Genomic DNA, 23,643 nt, shown 5'->3' with positions numbered 1-23,643 from the left:
GTCGCGTGACTGCGGCGGGGTCACTGACCTCAGTCGCGTGACTGCGGCGGGGTCACTGACCTCGGCCGCGCGACCTTGGCGGGGTTATTGATCTCGGCCGTGCGATCTTGGCGGGGTCACGTGATTACGGTATATATATGTATATATGTGTGTGTGTATTATATAAATATAGAATATTATATATATATAATATATATAATATTTTCTTTTTTACTCTTTTACCTGTCACGACTTTAGTCACGTGTTGTTTTTCCATTCTCCCTTTTTTCTTTTATTTTTTGAGTTCGATTTTCATGCGTTATTTCTGACATCTCTTATATGTACATCATGTGTATTATATTGTTGGTAAGACGTATATATTAGCTGTCACTGCGGTGACAGATTAAGTTCACTGACACTACGCGTTAAAATAAAAGTAAGAATAGCGTGCGTGTAGCGCGCGCCTGTGTTGTGCTAGTTAAAAAAAAAACAAATGCAACTACATTCATCAAGTTTAATTCATCTTTTCGGTTTAAGGATTAAGGTAATATTCAATAATGTGCAGTCGTGGAATCAGCGATTCGCCTCTAGACATTAATGCAAAATAAATACACAGCCGCGTGGTTAAAACTCTTTTGCGCCAAAGCTCCGTATCTCGTACGGCAAATACGCATCGCACATTATTTTAATTACCTTTCGCTTTAAGTCTGTGTGGGAAGTAGATGATTTTTAGTGTCTGTACGAAATGAAAAGAGAGAGAGAGATGTTTTTAGAGATCTTACCGTTTCGGTAATATAATATTTAATAAATGAAATGAATGTTTCATGAGATCATTGCGTTGATTGTTTTTTCTTTTTTTTTTTTTTTTTCAAGTGATTGCTTCAGCGTGTTCGTGACAACTCTGGTGCAAGAACACACGAATGCAAGTGCACTTTTGCAAACTCAAATCTTCAAAACTGCTCTATCATTTTTCTATCTCTTGTGTTTAGAAAGAGAAAGAGAGAGAACGGGAAGGATTTTGTTGTTTTTTTTAATTCTCTTTGCAAATCGAAAATCATTTTTCCAATTTAGTTTTTTGTCGAACATTCGCGAAGAGACGATATGTCGAAAAAAAGCGCAACAATCCTGAGAATTTCCCGTTTCCTCTCTTCGCGTGTTTCATCTACAATTTTATTTCTTCACAAGAGTGTGTTTTCTATATGCGATTAGCTATTTACCGCGATGAGGAATGATCTCTATGAACCAATCGTCGTGCAAACAACGATGTTTTACTATAGCAAGCAACTATAGTCGCGAAGTTTCTCAACTATATTCGCATAAGAGACTCTGTTCTAAGAACGAACTTGTACAGATTACGCTAAGTCGAATGAGTATTACGACGCTATTCTTAAGAGGGCGACCAACGCTTTTTTATTACCGCGGCAATTCAATTATTTATACGTACGTTTTTCTTAGAAAAACACATAAAAGTGTTATCGTTGGAAAATCCATAATTTGCCCTTTTAAAAAATCGTGTCGCAAAGAAAAACTTTTTACAATCGAAGAGCGCCTCGAAGTGATAATCATCTTTGAGAACAAAACTACTTCATAAATCGACTGCGAGGACAAATTCGTTAAGAAAAAAACAAACTCAAAACAGTACTTGTATTTTTCTCTCTCTGATTCTGGACACATCGCTGTGCTGATGACGCGCCGCGATGTACAAATTGCGGCGCGCAATTGCGAGATTAACGCGACCGCGTGTGGTCTCAAAAACCACATTTTCTGGATTTCAATTAAAATAATTAAAGCCAACGTGTATTGTTCGATGATTCAGCGATGCGTCGTATGCGGGCGGGAGAGATAACGCGCGTCTCGATTTGATTAAACGGCACAACACTACCCTCTTTGGCAGGCGACAGTACATGCGTTAAAAGTTTGAAAGGATTTTGCATCAAGGACCGTAAAGAGAAAGAGAGAGAGAAAGAGATAAAGAGAGAGAGCTCTTCTATAAAATAGAATGTAGGTAAATAATCGCCCTTGCATATATATAGGATACAGTCGTGTATGTAACGTATGTACGTACAATACATACGCGAGCCCTTTGAAAATCGATGCACTTCAGGCCTGGTCTTTCAAACAAAATCCCAGTAGATGGAGTATGATGGATGCTCGTTACGATCTAATCAACTTACGCGACCACACGCGAGCATATTGCCGATAAGTGCGTTCAAAAAAAAACTTGCAATCTCTCAGTCTCCGATATTATAAGTCCATAAAAAATAACGACACGCAAATTGCTTGCGTGTTTTCACGGTATATGCGCCGCGACGACTAATTTGCAAAAAAACAAAAAAAAAACAACTAATCAAAGCACAAAATTTTATAGAACCGCAACATGTGATTTTTACGTAAACAATCTCACTGTTACGTAATATATCTAATTGTAACGTTGACAATTAAATATATTAATTAAATATATTAAATATATTAAATATATAAATTGGATACGTTTTAGATTGGAATTTACTCTTCGCAAATATTGCACAATATTTTGTAACAAAACCACATGTGGCGTGCTAAGATAAAGGGGTTACAACGAGTGCGAGCTCTCCAATGTAATCCTACGTACCGCGAGAGCGGCGTAATATGGGGATTAAATTCACACGGATCGGGCAAAAGCTCTGGGAGGTTCATCGATTTTCGCGTGACCGTTATCGGAAGTAAGTACATACGAGCAATTCGAAAACAGAAGATACAGAAGATACTCGCTTGCTGCTCTATTTGAGAACGGGACTTTAATAAACAAGTTGCTTGCTTAGTAAGTGAATGAAAAAAACCCGTACGGCTCACTCTGTGTTGTGAGTGGTGAGAGTGTTTCGCACCTTGCGAGGCGTTCGGCGAGTGGGCCCTCAAGGACGCCATCGAGGGCTGCCTCGACGGCACGCGTACGCTCGCCCTCGAGCCGCGTCTCTCCTGCGCGTGCAGCAGCTTGTTCTCCCTCAAAAGTGAGACGTTCATCAGCCTGGCGTTGGGCGTGTTAAAGATGGTGCGATTCTCCCGCCAGCGTGCCCTGCAAATTTCGACGCGCGTTCGCGCCGGATGAAAATGGATCCCGGGGGTTTAATTTTCCGCGAGTGCTCTCTTCTTTGCGCGAGTGCTCTTTCGTCGCGCCGATATTACTCGCAACAGTTCTACTTTGGCGACACGCGTGAGCTTTCACGGTGCGCGTAACTCTTACGGTTCTCGCGGTTGCAGCGCTTCTTTTTTTAGAATTTTACGAGGGGACGCACTCTTTAAAAAAAAAAAAAAAAAAAAAACATTTCCCGGGATTAAAAACTCCCTCGTGCACGGACAAATTCTCTATGTGTTGCGTGCGATTATATAAAACGTGAGACAATACATGTTGTCTCTCGATCTCATGAAATAATTTATACGTGCAATGTATTATTTTACTAGTACACGCGTTGTCAAACACAATTTACAACACGGATATCGAAAATTTGTTCGTACACGCGGGGAATTTGTTTTCTCCAATTTTGTGCGCATGAAACCATGATTGTGATTTTTTCACGTACATATTTGGGGAAAAAAAACCCGAGTGCAAGGGATTTTCCCCGAGAAAATACGATAGCGGCAGGATCCAGACAACAGTCGCGGTCATGCGTTTTTCGCGAAATCGAGGTCGAGCTGCAAATGCAGTCCGCGCGTAAAATCCGGTTTTGATAAATTGTCCGCGCCGCGAAATATAATAATAACACCGCGGAATATTTCCAGAGTAGAGATATTATATACGCGTATCGAACATGATAATAATAATCGCGATATTTTCAAAATTGTGTAACATCAAGCGATATACATTTTCGGTAAATAACAACAAGCGGTATATTGTGACGAAATATTATTTTGTCAATTTTGTTCTCTTTTGCACGACGACAGAACAAGTGAATTTCTCATCTATTTATGCGCGTTTGAATCCGTAATTATTGTATTCGAGTCCGTAATTGTTTATAATTTCCGAATAGTAAAAACAAAATTCGCTGAAATTCAACATGTCACACACACGCGTGTGTTTTTAAAATAAAAACTCGTTGATCTAACGCTAGGAACAACCGTGACGAAAATGACGGAAGATGCAATTTCCGTCTTTGCGAGAAAAAATGTCTTGTTGTTAATTAATTATTTATAAATATTGAAGAAATCAAAAATATAAAACAACGTTAAAACACGATAACACAATTTTTTCAAAACACATCAAATTGACAGACGCGATGAAATCAGATGTACGTTCACCTCTGGTTGTTCCAGCGTTAAATAAAATTAATTTTATTAGACTGATGTTCGCTCACTTGCTGAAGAGCCTGAGAACGACGCAGATGATGATGAACATCAGCGCCATGCCAACGAGAACGCCGATCATCGCCGGATCGATGTACTGGAGGCTGGGTTCCTCTTTCACCTCGGCTAGAAGCAAATTTGTTGGTTTGTGCACGAGAGACCGCGGGGCCGGAAGCTCATAAATTAAATCCCACACGCGGTATCCCAAAGGGGATTAAAAGCCAGCGCAAACAACGTTACCACACACTGGTGTACAAAGAAAACCAAAAAAAGAAAAAAAAATAAAGAAAAAAGCGAGCGTGTAAAATTAAAGAAAGAGGTTGCATTTGGATGAAAGCGGAATTCAGCGATTAACCGGAGCGGAATAATTAGCAAAGAAATGTAATAATCGCGAAAGAACATAAATGCGTGGCACGTTTGCACTTGAAATTAATGAATGGACGGTACACGTCCTCGATCATCTATCGATCAGTTCTATTCTAATGAACGAACAGACGAGCGTAAACAGCATTCTTTCACATTCTTATCCCCCGTTCTGATCTCTTTATGCTTTTCATGCAAGGAAAGATATTCTTGGCATGCAAATCATCGTCGGAATCGAACAAGTGGGAGCTTTTATTAATTCTCGTCGCTTTTCGAGATCACGTTCACGAGAATCGTGTCGAACGCATGAAGGCACGGACAGAATTTTCATTAAAAGCTCAAACCACGTGTGTCTGGTTCCGTTTTCTTGAAAATGTCCCTTACCGACGCAGATTATTACGCCGTCCGGCTGCGTCACCGGTATTTTCTCGAACAGACAGATGCATCGGCCGTCGCGACATTCCGTTTGTATCACCCGCGCCTCGCACTGCTCGTGAAAGAAGCAGGACTCGTTCACGTTCGCCGCTGAAAAAAAACAAAATTATCTCACATCTATCTCTGTTGTTTCGCAAACAATATAAATTTTCAAACACGTGCAAATATATTTTCGATTCTCCTCCGAAATAAATTTTCAGATATGATTTTTGAGAAAAACAAATGTCAATTTTATTTGTTTTTAAAATACAAAAACGTATATAGAAAATATACGGCATGTCCCTGATGTATAAAATATCAGGGCCTGTGTCTGTCTTCTCTTAAGTTAAGTGTCAATCTCGGTTTCTTGTTAATTTGCGCGTACGGTGAAATTAATTCCAATGTGTGTATATGCACACACGTTATTGCGTTCCAACACTTTGTAAATCCTTGATAACAGAGAAATCAGCGTAATCAGGGGGGAGGGGGTGACAACAGTAATCGGGTCAGTTACCGTGTGTGTTCGATCGTGAGAGATTATTCGCACGGTTTGCCACGGGAAGATATCATGGTACGAAATCGCGAGTTGGATACGGCCAGAAGTCGGCCAAGAAGGAAATGGAATTATTCTCGATCGAGATAGCATCGCCGGCCGCTTAGTCAATGAGGGCATTTGCGCGCATGTAAATTAATGGCGTTACAACCGCGCGCGCGTATATGCATGAGAGATCTCTCTCTCTCTCTCTCTCTCTCTCTTCTTCGCATGAAATTGCGATCTCGTTGCGCGAAATCGTTTGTTATGCTGTATATATATTGCGAAACCGGATTCTGGGTTGACTCGCGGAATATTGTGTAAATATTAATACCGACAAACAATGTTTCGCGCAACGCCGTCGGCGCATAAAACTTTCATGAAGGAGAAAAGGCCACTTAGATTTTTCCTCGCGCGGCGCGCGCGATTCCCTCGGGATCGTTGTATTATTACACGCGTACGATCGTAAGAAATATATACGATCTTTGAAACGCCAGACAGAATATCAAACTTACCGTGTCCGCATTTGTCGAGATGGTTCGTAGCCTCGTATTCCTCCTTGCAGTTGCACTTGTTCTTTTTCGGCTCGCAATAGGAGCCCCCGAAGCCGCAATCATTGTCCGTCTCGCAGGGATCGCCGAACTTCTGATCGCCCCTCCCGGATAGATCTGGAAGAGAAAACATTTATTTTTATTTTAGAATCGCGCGTCAACACACCGAAACAACCGGAGAGTTGTGAGATCCAGTGACGCTAAAATCGTCAATTTGATTTCGAAAAACGTTTTATTGTTTTTATTAATTTCGTTGATAATCAACTTGAGTGTAATTTAAACTAAAAAATCCGTCATTTTTGCGAAATTTTGATCGTTCGAGTGTTGAATTTTCGATGAAAAGTCAAACTGGCTTGCTGTCGAAACGACAGAAAATAAATATTTTTATTGCACTTACATTTCAGTGCCGACACAGAGATGTGTGTGTGTGTGTGTGTGTGTGTTTGCATGAAAGAGATGCGATAAATTTGGTAATATGACCGTAGAATGTCGGCGATACTTTGCGAAAAAGCTCTGAATGTCCTCTCTTTTTCGAGAGACGACAGAAAGAGAGACGTCTGATTGCCGCATTGTCGGCGGAATAATGGGCCGCCCACTTTCATCCTTTCGTGTTCAAAGAGACGCGGCCGAAGGATGCTTCTCTCGCTTCTCCGTGGATAATAATGCGCTCCGATTCGAAAAGACATCCACCCTTCTCTTCGCTCTATAATCATCGCGCGCGTCCGTTAAAAGGAAACAATTTATTATACGTTTCGCTGGAAGGCAAAAGCCTCTTCATTCCTCCCCTGAATAAGTCTCTCGGACTATAAATTTTCGCGATTGCTAAATTTGTTTTGCGTTTATCCCCCTCCTTCCCCATAAATGAATGCACAAATTAAACAAAGAGAAAGTAAAACTCGGGGATTGTCGGATCAAAATTGAGGAAACTTCGAAAAACTCGTCGCAACTTTTTAATTATTTTTCCAAGCGGCAGTTTCTGTGAAACAAAAAAAAAGGGTCTCGTTTAATTCTCTTCTGTTCTACAGATATTATCCCTCCCCCATTCCCTTTTACTTGCACGCGTGTTGGAAATTATCAGGAAAATACCTGCCGGGGTTAAACAGTTGCTCGCGGCGACCTGGAAAGACGGGAGAGATCAAGGGTGGCGACTATTTGACGGGCCGAAGTTAAAATGGCGCCAGGCGGGTCAATCTACGCGTCAAAAGTGGGTCAGTTCGCGCTGTGGCATGCTGCCAATGCTCTCACGTGCGAAACCTCCCACGTTTACCACCGTCGTCACCACCTACCCCATCGCGTCATCGACTACCCGTCGCTTTTTTTTTTCTCTCTCTTAAATTACTTTTTGATCCGCGCGTGTTATGTTCTACCCGAAAGCGTGCACACGTGCGTTTTATGTAATAAGTAAGTAGATCGAAAGGCGAAGAACACAGAAAGAACTGAGAAAAGTGTTTAAAAATGGCGGCCCAATTTTTCTTCCGAGCTTGAAGCGTATTCGAAAGGTTTCTCTCGTTAATTATTTTTTCGACGGGTAGGTTCTAACTAGATTTTTCTCTTCTCTCTCTCTCTCTCTCTCTCTCTCTTCCTCTTCTTTTCTGTCGGATGCACCGCTTAGTTTTGTTGCCGCAATCTCGCCCTCTTTATAGCACATTTGTGTAGATACTTTTTTTTCATTACTGCTGTATATAAATAGTTTTTTTTTCGTACGCGGGCTTGGAAAGAGATTAATTATGAGGATAATTAATTAATCCGCAGAACCCCACATAATTAATCTTGCTTCGTGCCGCTCTTACAACACTCATACATTTGACCGCGCACCGAAGTGTTATTTTTTTTCTCTTGAAAAAATAACTAATCAATTTATGTTGCAATTTTAAAAATACGAATAGTTTGTACCGAAATATTTGAAACACGGTGCTGTTTTTTTAACTTAACTAATACAACGCGTTATGAACTGTGATGAAACATTCACAGTCGAGCGCAGATAAGACGGCTGTCACTCTCAGGAAGAACTTCTTCTTTTCGAATAAAGTCACGTCTTTCCCTAAAAAAGAAAATTATGACAAGGCAACAATAAACTCCAAACAAAGTGAAATTTGAATATATCGCGGGTGGATATTATTCCGTCAAGACAAGATATGAAGAAGAGAATAACGTAACGAAAATGGAGGAACAGAGTTATCTTATTAGCGGGAGTTGAAGGTGTCGCATATCTTTTTTATTTGTATATTTTCTTTCATAAAAAAAATAAAAATAAAAACAGATTCTTTCTTCTTCAAAGAATAAAAATTGTTATTTGTCGTCGGTACGTCGACGAATAACAATATTGTTTTTCTCAATTTGATACCAAGTGTTCTGTAGACGGTGTCGGACACGATCAAACGGTAATTCCACTGACGCAACGGTCATTACACGAGCCTTCGTCACGTTACCGTTTGCAACCTGAGAAGGTCAATCGTCACAAGACGCGATTGAAGTAGTCCCGGAATATTGGATTCCGCGACAAGGGATGATGAAACACGTTCCGACGCTACGTGTACGAAATTCTCGTGAGAAACTGCGGAACGCGACGAGTATCGCCACTGCGCTTTGCACCTTCGTCGAGTTTTCCTGGAAGAAAATACGCGCAAAATTTGCAACACATTGCAGGAAGGCAATTAATATAACATTTCTCTCTCCGCTTCGCGTGATACATATGCGCTTTGTTTCGCGCGCGGCAACGAGAAGGAGGTTTTCGCGCACACTCGCAAACGGCGGAAAATATTTTTTTTCCGACGAGATTCGAAGATAGGGAGTGTGTCGAGTTTTTTATCTCGACGGACGACTCTCTCGTTACGATGAATCGGCACGCGAGCAGATATCGCATTGCTTTCGTTAGAATATCGATTTGTTTTCACGATAAACCATCAGGTTTGATTTCTACGTCTCTCGTGTAGGATTTCTTTTTTTTCTTTTTTTTCATCATCAAGACAGATTACGCTACGTTACACTTTATTCCGTACACACGGCGTCGTCTCCGGATGTTAGTTGTTAGTTTTAACGACGTGAAGTAACGTCGCTCTTTACTCGTCGCGTTAAGAGGTCACCGCGAAGTTTTTATTTTTCCGCGAACAATTTTCTAACTCCGTCGCAAGTCGCGTTTGTGCATCAACGTAATAAAAAATAAAAATTTTACAGGTATAATATATATGTGTAGATAATTTTTCTTTTTTCCTATTGCTCTCTATTTTCTCACTCTTTTGAGACTTTTCAGAGCAAACAAAACCGAGGTGAAAGTTTGGCGAAGTTTTTTCTCAACGCGCATTTTGCCAACCGGTTTCGCCCGCGAGTTACGATTCTCTGGAGATCGGAAGTTCCGCATAGACCGTTCGCGGTCGCTTGTATTTACGCGCGTTTCGTCTGATATACACGTATTAAGTCTACCGGCAAATAACCTACTAAAACGTCTCCCCAAAGACGGATTCTGTCGTCTTTGCAACGAGTTTCCGACCCCTTGCGCACAAAACATTCTTGACATCGTTTTACATATAATATCTCTCAATATTCACTCTCCCTTAGGGAACAAGAATATCACCCGCGAATAATTAAAACGAAGTAATTCTCTGATGAGAAAAGTTCAAATAATTATTTAACGCTTTACGAGTAAACTAAGATAATATTTCATATATATTTTATTAAAAATAATATATATACATTGTTATAAAAAATTAATTACATTCAATTATATGTTCGACTCGTATATTTCTCACATTGAGAACCTATTAAATATTACATGCAGAACATATGGAAATGCGGCGCATGCCGGTATGAGAGAAGGTGCAGTTATCCGAGAAAACGCCGGTCAATATTTAATACACGAACAGTGGCGCGATAGGAGCGTTTGTGTGTGGCCATAAAGAGAAAAGAGAGATCGATCGCGCGCGAATGAAAATAACGGGTGCTTGATTTAGCGACGTTGGTTTCTTAATCGCGCGAGTCGCGTAGGGTAGTCAAAGTAATATAATATCGCGTCCCTTCCGCGAGCGCGCGAAAACGTGATTTTTTTCAACGGACAAATTTCGCGTATCGCGCGTTTTATCCGTGTCGTCGCATCGGAATCGACACATTTTTTTCTCCCTTCCTCCTCCCCCTCCCTCCGCCCTTCCGGAAAGGCCGCATAATAACGTTAATTGCAAAGAGTGTGCAAGAGCGGGGCTCTGTGAACTTGCGTGCGCGCGCGTTAATATCGCGACATCGTCATCGCGTCACGACACGCAACTCTCTTCGGACTTTATAGATTACAACGTTTCTTTGCGCCACGTGAAAAGGTTTTGTAATAACGCGAAAATCTGAAATCTGCAAGAGGGAAACAGATTTTTTTCGCGTTCACCCAATTTTTTTTCCGAGTGCACAATTATTCGCATGTAAATAAACAGCGGTGTTCGCGAAACTGCAAAAACGTTGCGACTGACAACGTATATACTCGCGCGAGTTTTCTCTCTGTGTCGCACAGATTTGCGCTCCGAATTTAATTTTTTTTTTTAAGAGAAGCTGAGCAACGACACGGTCTCATGGATAAATTCATGCAATTCCCGTCCTTTCTTCCTTTTTTCATCTCTGGGCGGTTGATTGCGAGGCGAATTTTGAGAGAGTTGAGTGAAAAATGGGAGGAAAAAAAAAAAATTTCCCTCCGTTTCTCCCGGGATAGGGTATCGGTGGAATTGGGACACTCGGTTAATTGCTGGACGCGCATCGCGTACGTTTATTAATTGGACCGTTTTGCGAGTCATTTCAAAACTTCTGCCCTCGATAACGGTGTACATCACAATTTCCCTTCCAGGCTGATTACGGGCTTAAAGACGAGATAAAGCATGATGAGCTCGTGCGGAGGGTTTTAACGAGCTGGCACTTGGTCTCAGAAGGCATCTCGGATATCTTAATCCCCGCGTGGAGGGACACGCTTCTACCGTCGTCGATGGTAAAACCAGAAGCGTGTTTATCTTGTTATCGAAGATAGAACGCAAACAAATTGAATTCGCCTTAATTGCTCTGCAATTCTCTCAACTACAAGACAGTTGCATTTGAGTAAATTACACTCTGTGTTTGCTCTCACTCGCCATATTTTTCGAATCAATTTGAAAGTGCAATCAAGCCAATTATTTAAAACAAACGGATATACAGATACGCGAGATTAACAATGACCACATTAATTAATATGTATATTTAATATATATTATACGTATTATTGTATATATTATTTTATTCTGTTCCTCTCATTTGGATTACAATTTGTTTCATCGTATTTATTATTTTCATATTATTTCGAAAAATATTTTTATCTTTTATTTTAGACATCGAAAAAACTCAGAAATTAAATTTCAGATGTAATAAATTTGTTTTAATTTTTTTTTTTTTTTTATTGACGTCGCGTACATCCACGCTTGGTTCTAATTGGCTTGATGATATTTTTGAGATTGATTCAATATATCTGAGAATCTTTCTACACTATTCAGATTTTTACACTTTTCAATCGCCTTACTTTTTTCTGTTCGCGATGAAGTCTATAACGCGAAAAGCCGATACGCGTACTTCTCATCTCGCGTCGAAAAAGTTACGATATAATTCGAGAAAGTATTGCCCGCGCAACAGATAGCCAGATCTCGAATGGGTGGCGCGATATACTCGCAAGCATTCAAGTTTCTTCGAAATGTAGACGGCTTGATCGATCTTCTTCTCCTCGTGTAAACCCCCTCCCAATCCCCGGAGAATGCGGTTTTGCCGTGACATTCACGACGTTAGCGCAATGCTTAACTAACGTTTGACACGAAGAATTGAAACAATATTGTACAAGGTTCCAACGTCAACATCTTCCCGTTGTTTCGTTATTATTCCGCCTAATGAGAAGACTTTCCCGTGAGGGATTAATTACAGAATGTTATTCTCTCTCTTTCTCTCTCTCTTTATCTCAGATATGTCATTCATTTCTGTTTTCATCATGTCTACGTAGATAATTACGTTTGCGTGATGATCCGTTACGGGAACGTGTCGATGCTGAAAACACACTCATCCACAAGAAATGATGACTGAAATAATCCGCTGTTACGCTCGCCGATAACGCGAAAAAAAAAACAATACGATCGAGATACGTTCTTCGATCGTAGAAACGCCGTTCTTTTCTCGCGTGTTTTTTTTTGTAGTTAAAAAGACTTTAGCTTGACGAATAATTAGATCGAACTCGTCGATACGCGCGCGTGTATCGGAATAATTTGGAGATTAGACCGTTTTATATCTGAAATTGCTGTTTTTACACATTACCTGAAACAACCCGAGTTAAATATACAACTTTTGGTTTTATCGCATTCGTCAGACTGACGGGTGTTCAAAACAACGTTTTATTCACGTTATTATAATATTTTTATCTGCTTTAATATATATTAAATTTACATATGTGAATAATTAATGGACAAAAAAGCTCTTTTAGCCACAAAAAATTTATAACGACAATAATAATTAAAATTAAAAACTAATTTCTATAATTTGAAACAAATCATTTAGTCGTTACGAGTCTAATTGGTTTAGTGTCGAAGACGCGATCATATTCGAACGCGCAATAAAATCCAATCAATACGAACGCGCACTTAATTACCGCACGTGTCTAGTTGCGGAAACGCGCTAATTAACCAAAATCCTGCGGCAATTACTCGTCGTTACATTCCAGCAACAACGTTTCCATTATGATGTAAACACACTGGCGAGATAAGAGAATCGACGAATAAACGAAAAATAAAAGAAAATGACGTGTTCCATATTTGAACACGCGGCAACGATATGTTGAATGAATGATTCGCGCCTGCAATCCAATTTTCCAAACGTGCGCAATTGTGCATGTTATTATCGAAGAAAGTTGGGTGTGCACGTGAATCCGCAGTGCAGACTGCAGTAACCTTACGTTTGTTACAACTCGAAGGGTTCGTTCAACTCGTTGTTATGCGGAAAGATGAAGGGACGAAGATAATGCCGGAAAGTCAAATCGCAAACGACATCACGACACTTTAAAAATGCAATCTAAATTGCATTTTTGTTTCGCTCGGTTAATAAAATGCGCTTTATCGCGCGTCGTGGTGTTCCGCTTCCTCAATTAACACCGGAACAAGAACGTCAAAATGATTTCAGATTTCTTGTTTCAAATTACAGAAATTAAAGCGCTTTTGTCTAAACGTATGTTGAAAACAAAAATTGTCACAATCTTTGTTTTGATTATTTGTGTTTAAATATTAAAAGAAACAAAAAAATGTACGTTTCTTCGCAAATATCCGCCCGCATCCTTGACAAACGCGAACATGTTCAACTCCGTTTGTTCTCCCTCTTTCTTTCTCGTGTTAAAAGTTACGTTCGGTAAACCCACGTGTCACATCGTTAAGCGGGCGTGTAAGTAACCAGCGCCCACACCGAAGAATTGAAGTTTCTGCGCCGCAAAAAAACCTGCGATGTAAGAAAAATGACATGAGTATTTCGGAGGGAGCGGCAGCGCGCGTATTACCCTGAGGCGCGCGTGTGTTCTAATTACGTTGTAACCCCGGATAAAGAAGCAAAGAGAAAGAGTGAAAAAGAGAGAGAGAGAGAGAAAGAAAGACGGCACGTGTAGAACTCTCGGAAGTGGTACGCCCGTCGCGTAATTAAGTGCCGCGAAGCGCTGGTTGTACACGTAGCTGTGTGTATATATTATCTATCTCTTGCGCCGGCATCGGTCGACCGCGCCGCCGCGCTGCAAAAATAGACCTCTAGAAAATAGAAAAGCGCGAGAAACACGTTGGTACACATTGGCGATAACATCGGGGAGTTTTGTTTTTTTTTTTTTTTTTTGTATTTTTATTCGCACACATCCGCCTCCGCGGATCGAAAGAAGCGATTGAAAGAAGAGACGCCTCGCGAGGGAGGCGAAGACACGTGCTCGCTTAACTTCCGTGATCGCTAGCATTAGAAAGGAAGCGAAAGACTTCGATATATGTCTTTCGAGCGAAGTCGCGTGATGCTTGCGGAATATTGAGCGAGAGTAAAAATATCGACACTTCGTTAAATCTCTCCCCGCGCTTAAGCGCAACGTGATACAAAAAAACAGCAACCTACGCCTACGTTAGACGAAAGAAGACGCGTCGCTGTCTGTGTCGGGAGGGAAAAAAAAATAGAAGAAGAGAAGCGTTTCAACGATGCGATCGATGCTTGACAGTGATTAAAACTTGCGCCGGCGTTGTTTAAAATTTTTATGTCCTCTCCCCTCTTCACCCGGGAGTCGGAAAGAAAAGCCGCGGAGACTGGTTTGCTCGGTGAATAAAGCGTTGCATAATTTAGCAAGAAATAACACCGACCGGCATAAACCGCTCCGCGAATACGGATCATTATTTTTCATAAGACGAAGAGAACGAGAACCATTACGCGAACTAGCAACAATAATAATCAAACACGAAGGTACGTTTACGAGAAACACATATTGGATCAGGGAAAGCTCGCGAAGATAGTCGCTGCATTTTTTTAATATTAAAAGTGCATCTCTCGAAACAATACATAACAAGCGAGAAACTCTCGCGATAACGCAGTCGTAGCAAACAGAACAACTGATAACGTACGCAACACATACGCGAGCTACTGTTGCGAACAATTCCATATATCACAGTAGTTTCCATTTTGCGTTTTTTAATATACATCGAAAAAAGAGAGACGTTGCGAGAGATAAAGCACAATTTTTATCTCTTACAACCTTGAACAAAAAAAAGAAAAAAATAATAAATACCAAAAAATAAAATGAAAAAATAATATCAATTAAAACATTTATTCTTAATTTTATATTTTTCGTATTTATTTTTTTATTTAATTTCAGATCTAATCAAAACTCACCGGGAGAGTCGACCAAAAAACTAAATGCAATTTAGCTGATACGCAATAATACGTGTACGTTTTCCTTAAATGCGAACAAAATAACACATTTTAACTTCTCTCGACAGAGGTTTCTTTTACAAAGGTTTTTAAACTTTTAATTTCTTCCGGTCGATTCTTGATGTTATTGTGTCACGCATATGGTATCAAGTCGTCCCGGCGTTACAACTGTGACTTTAAACCAGTTAACATCGAAACCTTTTCAAATCAAAAGTGTAACAGCTATACATATTCGTCGCGAACAAGTGGGGCATATTTTACCCAATTATCTACGTGGCCTGTAATTTCAACGTAAAAAGTAAGTTTCTACGATTGAGCGACTGTTATATCAATTATCCAGAAATACATATGCTGTTTCTGGTTAGTTTCATTTTACTTGTGTAAGCACGAAGACTCGCCGCGCTAGATATTCTTTTCGAAAGAGAACACGATTGACTTTTCTCCACGTCTTCGGGCTCTCGCGACGAGAGAAAAAAAAACGGTTTTCTCTTTTAAAACGTTTCTTACGTAAAATCCACAAGCCGTACAGTTAGACCATTGTCTTTTTTTCTGGTTCGAGAGAGTTTTACAATTTATTCAAAATTTGCTCTCCCCCTGTCCTGCGTTACAATGCGATTTTCAACACAACGGAAGATACGACAAAAGAAGCTTGCGCGTTGCACCATTTCGCCTTTCCCGCCCTCCCCCCCTTTCCTATTGCGCATTGTAAAATGTTTGGATTAATTGCAGTTTAATAAAATAACGCGCGAGATAAAGTGAGACCGACAACAATAACTTGTAAATGTCCAAACGCAATGTAAATTTACAAACGTGAAAACGTAAACAACGTAACAAAACGTGTTCTAACGTTATAAATTCATGCGACACACGCGCGTGCTGTTATTTATATAAATTTTCAACGACTGCAAACGTATATTTACACGTTATAAAGTAAGAAGAGATAATATTTATTTTTTGTGTAGAAATTTATACACACTTTTATTTTACAGCGCACGCGAGATTATTCCGAGTCTGTCCGTGTGTGTTTGTCAACCGCGAGCGTTATATATATACGTCGCATAAGTGCGATGGTGCGACTACTGCAGTGCTTCGAGACTCGTAATATCTCTGATATCGATCATACCATTGCGTCTTGACCGCGCGAGCGGTCTTTCTTCGCTATACAAACGCGCGTCTTGACACACACGCACACACACAATAGCCGTTTATTTCCGATTAACTTTTTTCGTCCGACACGTTTCTCTTCTTAAGCTTATTATCAAGCTGTCCGACCGCTTGTAACGTCGCCGTGCAAATTTATGACGAAATGCAATTTTGTTGCACAAACTCGCGACACACAAGACTTTCAAGAGAGCCACGTGAATAAGAAAAAAAAAAATATAAAAAACGAGTCCTCTTAACGAACAAAATTTAACGAGAGCGTTTCAACGCCGGATAAGATGATTAGCCTACTCTCCTCGCGCTATTCGGTCTGAATAATATTTCATAATTATCTCTCGCTCGCTCATTACGTTCATTAGGTCACGCTCCTGGGATTAAAATTTTCCGGGCGCTTTGCGGAAAAGCGTCTTTTATATTGTTCTTCTTACGCGAAAGAGAACAGATTTCTCATCCGTCTTGAAGAAAGAACGCGACTACGTGCTTTCATGAATACACCAAAGGAATTTCCGCTCCGCTTGGATAAAATGTGAGCCAAACACGCGTTTCGAATATGCAAAATAAACGTCTCTCTCTCTCTCTCTCTCTCTTTCTCTCGTAAAAGAGGGGAAGGATGACTTCTTTGAAGATTTATTGTACGGACATCACAGTCGGCAGATTGACTGATGTAATAAAAATGTTTTAGACTGTTTACACAAACACACACAGTGCCGTGTAACAAACTGCGCGCGACGGAAAAGTTTGCATGACGTAAATAAATAACAGCTATATATACAGAGCCGCTATTATGCCGCTTATTGATCTATTTAACGTGCTTTTATACTTAAGCGCTCCGGCGCATCAGCTGCTTATATTAAAAAAAAAAAAAAAAAAGTCCGAACTATATCGCGAGCGAACTGATCAAAGCTCTGCTCCGGTCGCATTCTGCGGAAAGAAGTTTGAATATATCCCCAAGCGGTCACCTCGCGGTCGTTAAATACGTTATATAATCGAGTTCCAAGTCAATTAAGAATCTCGTTGCCCAGTGCTCGCGTTGTTTTTGTTATTTCAGTTCATTGGCTTTTGTTTAGAGTTGGACAATGAGCTCGCGGAGTTGGCTAACTAGTTTCGGCGCGACACAAACGTAACTTCGGCTCCACGACGCGAACAGTGAATTGATAACATATATATACACACACCGTGAAATATAACAGAATAAATACTCGAGTAGTATCTTGCCTCTTCCTTTGTAATAAACGTGACGTTAGCAAAATAAATTATTATGTTCAGTAGTTGAACAGACAATCGGAGCAAGCCGCCAATAATTTTTAATTTACAACTTCTCAGACCGAAGATGATCAAAGAAAAACGATCGAAAGGTGGAAAAAATTGTCGAGTCCTATTTGTTACTTTTTTTTTTTTTTACATCAGTGATTCGCTCCCCGATTGTCCATTTAGCTACAGTCTGTTTCAAATCTAAAAAGCATCTCTCGCAAAAAAAATTGAATTATATATATGTATTATGTACACGAGAAAAGATAGGAATCTCTTATTCATCTGTTTTATTTCCCCATATTGCTCGCGCGATTAATCGCGCGGGTAAGTCCGACTCGTCAGAATTTATATCCCTGCGTCACGCCTCGCGTAATTGTGAGTAACCGAGACGATAAATTGAGCGTGTAGGCAATACCTGCGAGTTAATCGCATTAAACGCTATGTTTTCCATGCATATGCAAGAAGACCCGAGTCTCGAGACTTGGCAAAATCGACCAACTCATCCATCCCCACCTCGCGCGGCCCTCTTCTCATCGCGCGATTATCTCGCGGGATATTGCGACTGCATACACACACACACACGCTACCTGATGCGCCGCGTGGGAAAGCAGTCGATACGAGCTTGTTTAAGATTGGCTTGGCACGATGCCATTGTTGAGGTCGACGCGATCCGATCGGGTACATAAGATATGCCGCATGAAGCTCCACCGACGACGTAAGAAAGTTCCACACAGCGCGAAGCAAAATTGCTTTTCTAAATCTTCTCCCCCTCCCCTCACGTAATTGCTATACTCTTGCGCGGATGACGATTTTTCGGATTACAAGGTTTGTGGTATTCATATAGCGCGATTTTATACTCGAGTTCGTTTTAAGTTCGGGTCTCGCGCGATTGTCTCATTGGCTACTGATCCGAGAAGACTGTGAGAGAGAACACCGGCATTAAAGGACTAAACCGAAAGTACACAAGCTTGTTTTTACAGAACACACTGTCCGTAATAGTATATTTATACACATAAAAAAAAAATATAATATAAAAAATATATATACTATGTATATAATATAAAAAATATATACAACATATATATTGTATTAATATAATACCACGTAAAATATTTTTTGCAACGAAAATACATTTTTCAATTTCAAAATGTGTGTAACGTTCAAAGTTGACGGACAGTTTTGTGACAAAAAAAAAATTTTTAGACCAAACGAACTATGAAGTATAAAATACACGTGCGAACGCACGGTCAATAAAGTAAACTACTGAATAAACGTCACGTGGTTATACAAGATTTTTTTTCAAAAAAAAAAAAAAAAAATCGTTCCATCTGCGTTGCTTCTCGGTAAAAAATTCCACGTGTATCTCGCACGCGAGATATATTTTACCGTCTTGATATTTATGTTGTAAGCGTTTTATGAACTAGGTACGGCTCGAGATCGAAATCGATAGTTCTGTAAAACCCTAGTGCGTCGTTATCGCCGTTGCATAGTGATTCGCGCGCAATTTGTGATTGTACGGTGCAAGCTCGGGGGGTTATAACCCGGCTACGTTCTCCGTACGTACACGGACGCTGACACACACGTTATGTCAGTTTCGCGCTCGTAAAACGCTATATACGATCGTTTGATTAAAAACTACTCCGGCGTTTATTAACTCGATCGCGAGAAAACCAATCTCTTTTCGCGCGTATCGACGCATAAGTAATCCTCCGAAATTTGTTCTCGGACGTTAAATTATAACTCGCGCGGACTCGCCGAGATCGCAACATTCGCTCGCGGCGCAAGCGGAAGAAAATAACGGTTCGCTCACATCAATAACGGAATTGACTGGAATAAGCTTCAATTTATTTTCCCCGAGTGCTGTTTATCACCAATTGCAATGACGTTTCTGCTTTATTACGGGAAAATAACCGGCGGAATAAAATGACGACGACGACGACGACATATTTTTGAGATTTGAGAAACGAGAATCGTTTTAGAAAGAATCGGGCTTTTGTATTCAACCGACCGAAAGTAAATAATTTATTCTTCTCGCGGGCATGCTGCGTTTTATGTTTTGCATGCTTCAGATTCTTGCTATTTGCATATTTGTTTCGGACAAGACGCTCTTATTCATGCGGACGAATGTATTTCCGCGATGTCACGCTGACTTGGCAACTAATTCGAGATAACGCGAGACGTGGTATAATATAAAGTACTAAGTAATCTTACGTAAAGTACATAATCTTACGTCGCAACTCTCGCTTAATTTCCCATTCCGAAATTTTTAACGAGAAAACTCGTCACAACGACCAATTTCCTTATTTAATCCTCTGAGTCAGGCGAAAACGCGCGCGCGATGATGTCAGTAAGCTCAAGGTTAAAAAGCCGCGCGTCACAAGCGTAACAAGCATCGAATCTTATAAGTTTAAGAATAAACTTCAAACAAGAGCGCCAAGTTCAAGACGGGAACTTTTGCAAAAGCAGTCGATTTAAATTTGGCTACGTCGCACAACAGATGTGAATAAAATCAAGACCGATGATATCTATGTGATGGGAATATTGTTTTCACACAAAAAACTATTTTCAAAAGTTCAGGTATGAAACACTTCACTTTTGAGACATTTTCGCAAATAGATCCGATGTTATTCTTTTTGTGCGCTTTGCACAAAACCATCGAAGGATCTTACGGAGGTATCGTATTTCTTCGGAAAAAAAGCGTCCCAATGACAAATGTATCATTGGCCGGACATTTAAAGAAAAATAATTATATGAATACAAATTATATTAAAAAAACTAATAATTTTGAGTATATCTTAAAAATATTCAAAACATTGTAAAGTGTTTACATATCTAATAATTATAAATAAATGTCCACTGATACCAATCGTCGAAGGATATTGTTTTTATTTGATTTTTTTTTTTTACAAAAGTTGAAGTTTTTTCTTATTTAGTTTTTTCCTTTTTTTTTTTTTATCTCAAACTCTTCCTCGCAATTGTTGTTGTTCACGAATGTCCATAACTCGGACATTTAACAGAGTGCTCTTCTCAATTAGCAGACACGGGACAAAGTTGATTTCGCTAATTAAGCTAGAAGTAGAAATGCAGATCGTTAGGTTTAATTTCATCAAGGCCATTAAAGATAGTGTGTAATCACACTTTCGCGACACGTAGGAATGAGCGATCACACATAAGCTCGCTTAACTCCAGATTAACGCTAATCCAACAAATCCATTGCGACACGAACGCGAGGATCGAACGCATTTCCTTGATTGATCCGGGCGCGACACGGCACGATGCGCGCGTCCAAATGAACCGGGAGTCAATCAGGGGCAATTAGAAGAGAGAGCGAGAGAGTATGTAACATACATACAATATATACGTGTCGCAATAAAACGTTTTATCATTACAACCCGATCTCGCTCGACACACATGTTGTGACTCAACTCGAGGATATTAAAAAAAGACACGTCTAAGTCTCAGGAGGATTGTGTGAGGACAATTTTTCAATTTTTCTTCTCACCGCAACAGGTTCTTTTTGCATCGTAAATATTTTTTACTTGTTGCACCGTGTTTTTTTTTTTTTACGATCATAGTCGTACAGGTGAGTGTCGGTTTTTTGTGTTTTATAAAAAAAAAGTTCCGTTCTCGTGAGAAAGAGAAAGAGAGACTTCGGTTTTATACTTTCCGGGCCGGCTATTTAACTTGAGCGAACTCGATATTGGGGTCTTTGATAAGTTGCCCGAAGTTTTATGAAAAAATTGAATATAATAAAATCGAGAAAAGTGCTCTCGAAATTGGCATCCGCGATATTAATGAAATGTCCTGTATTGTTTAATATACTTTTTACTAGCAAATATTCTCGCGCTTTTATTTTTATAATATTGAATATATAACAATTTAAAAACACTAACGAAGTTAACGTTCGTCCCGAGAGAACGTTCCGAGGAACTGATGTCACGCGCGACGTGAAGTCGCTTTAAATTTGAATAAAAGACCAATTTTTCCCATTGACATTTTCAATTTCTGAACGATCTCGATTGTCGCCGCGCCGCGGTATCGAGAAGAAACGCATTAGCGCGAATGAATAAGCGAATAAAGATTGAAACGACTTGAATGAGCGATGAAGACGGATCGTTAGCGAAGCGCTGAGCCAACAGATTTTTGAAGAAAGCGAGCACGTGTTCGTTCGCCTTCCTCGCGGAAGCTTTGCTGATCAAGATGAATAAAAGATGAAGAACTTCCGAAAAGCCGGAATAGGAATCTCGCAAAAGTGGCTCGTCTGCTGTTTAAAACAGTGTCGACGGCGGTGACTCTAAAATCATCAGCGTGCGGTTGTCTCTCGCGACGAACGATCCAAATGGCTTCGGGGGATGGAAAGCGAGCGAAAAAAATTATGGGTCACGGGGGATAAGCCGCGGAACGTAACTTTTCATACGCGAGCGAGGATCTTCACAAGTTCTCAAAAGAAAGATTATGCTAATTTCTTCTCGGAATCTTTCTTAAAACGCGTTTCCCTCGAGTTGAGACATCGTCGCGTGAAATATGCGTGTCTTGACCGCACAAAAAATTGTTTTATATATTCGCCTTCGATTTATGTACAAATAAACGAGTTTTTCTTTCCTTCGAGAGCAGGTGTAACTTCCCGCGGTTGCGAAGACGCGCAACCCCGCTTTTCGAAAATAATGAGATCATTTTTATTCTCACTGGGGAGACCTTTACGGGGGAGACGTCGATACAAGGGTGAAGAAGCACGCGAACATTCGAACCGGATAAATCGATAAGGGATGATTTTTGTATTTTTACGCGGCCGCAATCAATATCTGTTCATTTTGGCTGGCAAAAAAATAACTAAAAAAACAAACAAACCAATAAATGACGAGGTGTTTGGAAGTTTCATCAGATCGAATTCCCCCGTCTCCTTTCATCGATTCGCATCTATCCAGCGAGAAAACCGCAGCACACGACCGATGTAATATTTACCGCGACGTCAAAATAACAGTCAACAAACGCAGCGCGCGCGTGCATCTCCGTCGAGCGATTTGTGCGGTCTTTTGTGTTTTAATATCGCATCTTGTCAACCAGGCGCTCGTGTTTCGTACGCGAACTATGTTTACTCGCTACAGTAAATGTCCTTCGCGCAGCGCACGCGTTGTGCACAACGATTGCACGAAACCAGATAAGGAAAAACGGTGTGCGCCTCAATTCTCTCACGAATATCGTGACGAGAGAGAGAGAGAGAGACAGAGAGAGAGCAATTCGATTCTGTAAAAACAAAATGCAATTTTGCACGGAGCATTAATTTTAATTACACACGCGGAATTATATCGGATCGCCGTTAATTATCGGGTTTTTACCGAGCGCCAGCAAAACCTTGAATAATTTATTTCGTATATATATATATATTTTTCCGTATATTACATACAATTAATACACGGATAAATGTTTTTATAAATATTTCGTTTCTTTCTTTTCTAAAATACACAAGACGTGGTGTTTGTTTCCTTAATGAATTATTTGCGCTTACGTACCGTGTAACTTTGCGCAAAAATCCGGTATAAATAAAGATTCACACTCTAATGCGAACGATAAACATCGCCGATGAAACACAGACAGTTGATTTCGATTAAAAGTATCCGAAAACGTTTGTAGTGATATTTCCACAGGGGTTACAAGAGAAATGTCAAATATCTCGAAATAGTTACACACACACACACACACATACACACACACAGGCACACACGCCTCGCTCCCACGAGATACATCCGCGCATCATGCAAACGATGATGATTGATGATAACTTACCTTCAACAGTCGTCAGCTCCGAGGGATCCGGAAAAGCTGAGACCGGTTGCTCGAAGAGGAACCAGCAGGTGACGACGACGACGCAGAGCAGCCGCGCGGCGGTGCTGCTGCACCAGGGGGTGCAGGTTCCCGAGCACGTCGGCGACGGACAGGCCGTCGCGGCGACGCGCATCTCGACGACTGCTGGCCCCTGATTCCACGCGACACACCTGCGGCCCGCGGCCTACCACACACGCACCTAACTCACGCACGCACGCACGCACGCACGCACGCACGCAGCCACCCACCCGCGCGGCCGTAACACCGTACCTGCCGCACTCTCTCCCACGCAGGTCAACCCTGCCTGGCCTACTTCCGGTATCACATCTCCGGCCGATCGCGGTG

General features: G+C 40.6%; 1 protein-coding gene across 1 annotated transcript in view; it reads right to left on the bottom strand.

Moving 5' to 3' along the window:
* LOC109853981 overlaps positions 1-23,431 on the bottom strand; it is a 26,040-nt gene extending 2,609 nt beyond the window's left edge. The window contains exons 1-5 of the mRNA XM_020426618.1: positions 23,260-23,431; positions 6,121-6,273; positions 5,044-5,184; positions 4,308-4,422; positions 2,844-3,031 (exon numbers count right to left, since the gene is read on the bottom strand). Coding sequence (XP_020282207.1) covers positions 2,844-3,031; positions 4,308-4,422; positions 5,044-5,184; positions 6,121-6,273; positions 23,260-23,431 — 769 coding nt within the window. The remainder of the gene's footprint in view (positions 1-2,843; positions 3,032-4,307; positions 4,423-5,043; positions 5,185-6,120; positions 6,274-23,259) is intronic.
* Between the last annotated feature and the right edge of the window lie 212 nt (positions 23,432-23,643).

The sequence above is a fragment of the Pseudomyrmex gracilis genome, unplaced genomic scaffold (assembly GCF_002006095.1).
Source record: "Pseudomyrmex gracilis isolate BER0280 unplaced genomic scaffold, ASM200609v1 scaffold_58, whole genome shotgun sequence".
NCBI classification, from domain to species: domain Eukaryota; kingdom Metazoa; phylum Arthropoda; class Insecta; order Hymenoptera; family Formicidae; genus Pseudomyrmex; species Pseudomyrmex gracilis.
The sequence above is the reverse complement of the archived record's forward strand: the minus strand, read 5'-3'. Positions and strand labels throughout refer to the sequence as shown.